This window comes from Gekko japonicus, unplaced genomic scaffold, assembly GCF_001447785.1.
Source record: "Gekko japonicus isolate JY-2015 unplaced genomic scaffold, Gekko_japonicus_V1.1 scaffold110, whole genome shotgun sequence".
Taxonomy (NCBI): Eukaryota; Metazoa; Chordata; class Lepidosauria; order Squamata; family Gekkonidae; genus Gekko; species Gekko japonicus.
In genome coordinates, this window is record NW_015173675.1 from 431,891 (window position 1) to 439,495 (window position 7,605).

General features: G+C 41.7%; 1 protein-coding gene across 6 annotated transcripts in view; it reads right to left on the reverse strand.

Moving 5' to 3' along the window:
* LSM6 (LSM6 homolog, U6 small nuclear RNA and mRNA degradation associated) overlaps window positions 1-7,605 on the reverse strand; it is a 17,671-nt gene that overhangs the window by 3,998 nt on the left and 6,068 nt on the right. For 4 of the 6 annotated variants that reach the window (XM_015422930.1, XM_015422931.1, XM_015422935.1 and 1 more), the window contains exon 2: window positions 2,561-2,671. In XM_015422930.1, coding sequence (XP_015278416.1) covers window positions 2,561-2,654 — 94 coding nt within the window. In that variant the 5' untranslated portion in view covers window positions 2,655-2,671. Of the gene's footprint in view, window positions 1-2,560; window positions 2,672-3,681; window positions 3,735-6,815; window positions 7,428-7,605 lie in introns of those variants that run through there. The other 2 variants (XM_015422932.1, XM_015422934.1) reach the window with 2 other exon arrangements.

Genomic DNA, 7,605 nt, shown 5'->3' on the forward strand with positions numbered 1-7,605 from the left:
TTTCCCTACAGTCCTCTGAATAACAGTCCTAAGAGATACAACAGGCATAGACAATCCATTTGTGAGTTAAAAATCAAACGAGCTGGGAAAATTCACCAAAATAAAAATAATTTTAAAAATAAATTTTATTTATTACTTATTAAAACATCTATACCTCACCTTTCATGAGGTTTCAAGGAATATGAAAGAACCCAGGTAATTGTTTTAGTTAAGCAGCTTGCTGAGACCATGTATTCGTAACTTTGTACTCCCTTGTTTAAGAGTATGTTAAATATCACTTGAACTTCTGTTGGCAAAAACTATCACTACACAGTTTAGTCTATATGCACATTTGCTGTTTTCTGGGAATGAGTTAACTCACAGGATGTTTCTCTGCATATAACAGGAGGATATTTATTTCTGCAAGGAATGTTTACAGATCTCAGTCCAGTTTTGTTACAATTAGATAGATCCTGAAACTATCTCAGATTTATCACTCCATAGTTCAAACACTTCTTAGGAATGGAGGAAAAAATCCATCCTGTTTAGTGTCAATTATGGGATAACATTACAGATAAGTATTGTGAACACCAAACTCTGCTCCTATGCAGAAATACATAATTATGATATTTTCTGTGAGTTGTGAAAAATCAGAGAAACAGCATTGTATCCTAGCATGAATCTAGACTACAAATTAACTAAACCTATCACAGCACTGTGTGAGTGACGGACTACACTTTAAAAGCTCAGAAGTGCTATGTAAATATGCAGAGGACTGTGAAGAGTTAATGACTCACAGAGCCCGAGAACTTGAGTGACAGGCTGTTCAAAGAAATTGACTGGTTAGTATCATAGAGTTGGAAGGGACCTCCAGGGTCATCTAGTCCAACTCCCTGCAAAATGCAGGAAATTCACAAATACCCCCCAAACCCCTCGTGACCCCTGCTCCATGCCCAGAAGACGGCAAAAAAACCTCTCCAAGATCCCTGGCCAAACTGGCCTGGAGAAAATTGCTTCCTGGCCACAAAGTGGTGATCAGAATTTCCCTGGGTGTGTAAGAAAGGGCCACGAGAACCAAACACTGATGCAATCCTTCCTGCCCTCCCTCTCATGATCTGCCTAAGTTCCCAGAATCAGCATTGCTGTCAGATGGCCATCTAGGTTCTGCTTAAAAACCTCCAAAGGAGGAGAGCCCAGCACCTCCTGAGGAAGCCCGTTCCACTGAGGAACCACTCTCTCAGGAAGTTCTTCCTAGTGTTTAGCCAAAAACTCTTTTGATTTAATTTCAACCCATTGGTTCTGGGGCAACAGAAAACAAAAGAGTTTGAGTTGAGCAGAAAGTTGAGCAGAAAGACTTCAGAGCTGAATGCTGAAAAGAACTCAGTCTGAGTCTAGCCCTGACACAGAAGTGTTAGGTGCTGACTGAGTTTGTGTTTAGCCCTGACTGAAAGCAGTTTAACACAGACGGACAACTGGGAAGGTTGGCAAGGAGGAGTGGGTAGATCAGTGAAGACTCCCATTCGGTCCAGAAAAAGGGATAGATCTTTTAGTGAGAGAAGTGATTCCCTACCCAGTAAAAAAAAGAGACAGCTCTAAGGAATGGAGTGACCCCTAGTCTGGTGTGTTTAGAGACTGCTTTCTGGAAACCAAGAGAGTCGGTTAATACTCAAGAAAGTATACTGGAGTGTTTAGGAAGCACTGAAACAAAAGCCTCTCATCTTAAAGATTCTGTGTGAAAAGCTTAAGAAACTCTCAATTGCTTGAAACATATGAACTGTAGTCTGTGCCTATACTGATTTACCTCAGACATTCTACCCCTGATTTCACCTGACCTCTTCCCCTCTATGTTGAATAAAATATTTTGTTATTATAAGCAGAGGGTGATCTTGTCCCTTCCCTTAAGTTCCTGCGCTTAGCCAGGAGCAAAGTATCCTAATGTGACAGGGTGGGACAGCCGTAGATCTTTAGAGAAGAAGAAAATAGATAGAAGGGGCTGCTCAGTCAGAAAGGGAAGGAAAAATGGAGGGAAAAATCTTGCCTCAGAGTAATTATATACTCTAGGAGCTGCGGTGGCTCAAGTGGTTAAGACGCTGAACTGCAGGCTGTGGAAGGTCGGTAGTTCAGCAGTTCGAGACCCGGGTGCCGCATGATGGCGTGAGCTCCCATCTCTAGTTCCAGCTCCTGCCAACCTAGCAGTTCGAAAGCAAGAAATTGCAAGTAGATAAATAGGTACCACTTCGGTGGGAAGGTAACAGCGTTGCGTGCGCCTTGGTGTTTAGTCATGCCAGCCACATGACCACGGAAACGTCTTCAGACAGCGCTGGCTCTTCGGCTTTGAAACGGAGATGAGCACCGCAACCCTAGAGTCGAATTCCACTGGCTTTCGAGCAAAGGAACCTTTACCTTTAACAAAAGACATTTGGCCCGGGGTGGGCTAAGTGGACTTTTGACATAACCCATAATTCCCAGTGTTAGAATGTAAAAGAACTCACCATCACAAGAACTATATTAATGCCTTCTTCCCTAACTGAAAGATCACAATATATCAACATGTCCAGAGGAGGAGGGTAGGAAAACTTACCTCGATAATCAACTCCAGAATTTAACTTCACAACAACTGGTCTTCCTATTATCTGTTTCAAAAAATCACTTGGGGTTTGTTTCCGTAAACTCATTTTGACAGAATGAGAACCTACATAAAAAAACAGAAAAATAGGGAAATAGCTGAAAAGCGGAACTCAAAACAGATCACAAACGAGCACTCAGCAAACAGAGGCACTGCAGTGGTTCTTAAAAGTGTTCACTAGGGAAATAAATATCAAACGGAAGAATAAAAAAGAGAAATCTTTGTTGAACACAGGCTCAAAATTGCTGTAGTACAGTCATTGTACAAAACTACCCTCTAAACCACATAGAGTCTGATATATTCTTAATAAGCTCCTTCTATGATTATCTAAGACATCTGTTCACCAGACATCATCATTTGAAAACATTCAAAGCAGTAAGGCACAGCTTTTATTTTCCATATGAATTTTTTCCTACAAAAAAACACTTCACAGTACTGTGAAATCCAGATTGTTTTCAGCATTCTGGACATGGATTATATAAAAATAGCTACTCTAAGAAATACACAGGCACACTCAACCTGCACCCACAGCTATTCAGGTTTCTCACTATTATAACTCACTGAGTGATGATTAAGTTCATGAAGCTGAATTGGCAGAAATGCACAAGCATTTTCTAAAAACATTTGACAGATTAAACACACTAAATAACCATTAGGCTTTCCAGTATTTGGTGAAACACTTCAAGTAATTCCCGTAACTTTACTTCCATTTCACTTTTTTTTTTTTTTTGGCAATTGTTTGGATAAAGTGATCTTCTAGAAGCGTGACTCAGCCGTGGATGCATTTCCTCCAATATCACAATAAGTATGATCTATTATAATGTCCTGGTATAAATCAAAGCCTCTAAATCTGCATCACATTTAAATATTCTCTCTAATTTAAGGCTACCAATCAAACAAAAAGTGCCAATGTATCTATTTCACTGCTTCTACAGTAAAAAATAAAGACCAGTTTAATATTGTAAACCTTCACCTGAAGCAACTGCCTTCAGGGACTTATTCTTTAGGAAATGTGGTTAGAATTGCATAGTGTATTTGGAAACAAGGGCATTTTGAAGAATATTTTCCTCACGTACATAAAGCATGGAGTGTACTGCTTCCAATAATAACTCAGTTCAGACATCTTGTATTTTAACTATAGTTAGTCTATGAAACCAGGATTCAGCTTGCAGATGATTGCTCAAATCTTGGTTTGCCATGAGAAAGGCCTTCACCCTGACCAGGTGTCTCGGTAGCTGTGAAGTGTGTGAAGATTAAGGATCAAACAAGGATTAAGCCAAGATGTCTACATCTGTACACTGCACAAAACTATACTTAAGATTTAACTGTGGTTGTCAAACCAACATCATAGTTTCAGGTCCAGGTTTGACAGACCCTAAATAACTATAGTTAACAGAGCAGCTCAGGTTCAATCACACTGATAATTTAATTACACTATGGTAAAATATGCATTAACTGAGACTACATTTCAGATTTAAAGAGGAAAGTGATCTTGGGGGTGTGATGAATAACTCAAAGTCAACCCAGGTAATGTGAAGAAGACAAATTCCATTCCAGGAATATTAAGGGATTGAAAACAAGACAGTCACTATTGTAGTATCTTCACACAGAAATATGGTGCAGCCACAATAAGAATACTATGTAGAGTTCCAATTGTCCCATCTCCCAAAGAATATACTGAAGTAAAAATAAATAACATATTGCAGCACCCTCTCCATGGGGAAAACAAAAGCATTTAGGCTACAGATGTCAAACCTAAGGCCCGCGGGCCAGAAGCGGCCCACCCATAGCTTCAATCAGGCCCATGGCTCTCTTTTCCAGCCCTCACCCCCTCCCCTGCCTGTCCTCAACTTTCCAAGGGAGATCAGGGCTGCCAAACTACCCAGTTGGCTGGGCCTTGTCTTCGTTCATTTTTCCCCCAGGAGGAAGCTCCTCCGGGCTAAAGCACAAAACAAGTGGAAAAGAAAATGAAGAATGGATTTTACTTTAAGGTCTCTGGGCCTAGATAGACTACTCTGGGACTGGAATGACAGCCCCCAGAACGGAATGAGTCCCTGGGAGTAGCAGCTACGTTCTGGGAATGGAATTCCACTCTGGGGGGGCTGTCATTCCAGTTCTGGGCCCAGAAACCTTAATGGAAAATCCATTCTGCATTTTCTTAGCAACTTTTTTTGAGCTGCAATGTATTTCAATGGAGTAGTTTCAGTTTCCAGTGTTTTTATGCCAGTTGAAGTTGTCTGCTTGCAAAGGCCTGATGTTTTCAACTAGATTGTCTCTGCTGAATGGACCTGAGAACAGGTGCCTGCCTGAGTGAGTAGTCTAACCTGGGAATCCACAGCCAAAGGGGGACATTACACTGGAGAGCCACTGCCACTCTGAGTAGACCGGGGGGGGGGGGGGGCCACTCTGAGTAGATGAGGAGGGGAAGGGAGAAGCTTGCAATGCCCACCCATTTCATGTTTTCCTAGGCTCAGAGCATTTTATATTTTTATTTTTAGTGTCTGCTGTGATCCTTGTGCTCTTTCTTGGTGTTTTATTTTAAAAACTGCATTGCCAAATCCCACTATCCCCCCACCTTTCCATTTTAGGTAGGAATCTTTTATGGGTGTGAGGGGGGGAGGTTTGAGAGATGTCAGTTATCAAAGACTGTTAAATAAAATATGGCAAGAATGTTACTGTTTTAAGCATGTTTGTACTTAAAAAAACCCTTTGTGTTTGTCAGTGTCCTTTAGAGAGTTAATATCTTCATTGTTGTTGTTCAGTCGCACAGTCGAGTCCGACTCTTTGTGACCCCATGGACCAGATCACGCCAGGCCTTCCTGTCTTCCGCTGTCCTCTGAAGTTGGCTCAATTTCATGTTTGTTGCATCTATGACACTGTCTAACCATCTCATCCTTTGCCGTCTCCGTCTTCTTTGACCTTCAATCTCTCCCAGCATCAGGGTCTTCTCCAGTGAGTGCTCCCTTCTCATTTGGTGGCCAAAGTATTTGAGCTTCAGTTTCATTATCTGGCCTTCCAGGGAACAGTCAGGGTTGATTTCTTTTAGGATTGACTGATTTGATCTTCTTGCAGTCCAAGGGACTCTCAAGAGTCTTCTCCAGCACCATAGTTCAAAAGAATATATTCTTCGGCGCTCGGCCTTCCTTATAGTCCAACTCTCGCAGCCATACATGACTACTGGGAATACCATTGCTTTGACCATGCGGACTTTTGTTGGCAGGGTGATGTCTCTACTTTTTATCATGCTGTTTAGGTTTGCCATGGCTTTTCTCCAAAGGAGCAGGCATCTTTTAATTTCATGGCTGCTGTCACTGTCTGCAGTGATCTGGGATCCCAGGAACGTGAAGTTTGTCACTACTTCCACAACTTCCCCTTCTATTTGCCAAGGAGTGATGGGGCCGGATGCCATGATCTTAGTTTTTTTGATGTTGAGCTTCAAGCCCACTTTTGCGCTCTCTTCTTTGACCTTGAGCAAGAGGCTCTTTAGGTCCTCTTCACTTTCTGCCATTAGAGTGGTATCGTCTGCATATCTGAGGTTGTTGATCTTTTCCCCAGCAATCTTAATTCCGGCTTGTGATTCATCCAGGCCAGCATTTCGCATGATGTACTCTGCATATATATTAAATAAGCAAGGTGACAATATACATCCTTGTCGTACTCCTTTTCCTATGCTAAACCAATCAGTTGTTCCATATCCGGTTCTAACTGTCGCTTCTTGACCCTTATACAGGTTTCTCAAGAGACATGTGAGGTGGTCTGGTACTCCCATCTCTTTAAGGACCTGTCATAGTTTGTTGTGATCCACACAGTCAATGGCTTCATTACCTGGCATTATATCTTATGACACAGGTGGCCTAGCCCGACAAAGTCCCATTTATGTCAGATCTGGCCCTTGTAACAAATGAGTTCAACACCCCTGATTTAGGCCTTTTTAATTTACAAGATACAAATAAGGGGGGCTTATTTATAAAATTATGTAGTATGTGGAGATAATGGGAGAAACTTCTCTCTCATACTGGAACTCAGGGTCACCCAGTGAATTGATTCCGTCAAGAAACACTTCTTCACATAATGCATATTATTTGATGGAATTCACTGCCAAAAGATGTGGTGACAGCCTCTAGCTTAGATGGCTTTAGAAGGTGGCAAGACAAATGAACAAACAGGTCTGGTTGCTATTCACAATAACTAGACACCCTAGGCAATGTACCTCTATATTAGCTGTTGCAGGATAACAGCTTTTGTTTCCACTGTCTGCTTGTGGTTTTTCAGATGCATCTAGCTAGTCCCTGTAAGAAACATGCTGGACCATGGGCCTATGGGACTGATTCAGCTGGGTACATGTGTTCTTACAGCAGGCTCATCTATTCACGTTTTCCGTCTGATCTGTCTTCCTACATTTCTCCTCTTCAATCTACAAGTGCTTTTCTCCAAGACTCACTGGGATGGCACATGCTATGGGAAAAACCACTTTATTTTGGCTGTCTTTCCCCTCAGATGGCAATTGGGCCACAGCTGAGCAAGCAATCTCAAAGTGCACCTAAGATACAACTATCACACATGCACAGGTGGCAGCACGTAAGCATGACAAGTCTGCAAAACCAGGCATACTAATTTTAAACAGACTCTGTAGCAGTAATCTAGGAAAAAGCAGACCACCTTTTTTCTTCAGATTGAAATTGTCTATTGCAATCCTGCACAAAGATTCCCACTATGACATATGCTTGAGAGTAAAACTAATGGGCCATTCGAACAATATTCACCATTCCCATAACTATAATACACTTTCCACATAGCACTTCCTGATAAGAACCCAAAAGATATCTAGCATTCTTGTTATTTGGCCAGTCCGTTCCAAAGGGCCATTTCCATTTCTGTGATTTTCTTCTTATGTTTTATTCCCCTCCATGCCCCTCCTGCTCTTCACAAAAAGAACCCTGCGTCTGGCCTACATTTCATTATGACCTAACCCGTGCACATGGAGAGGGCCTACTTTATTT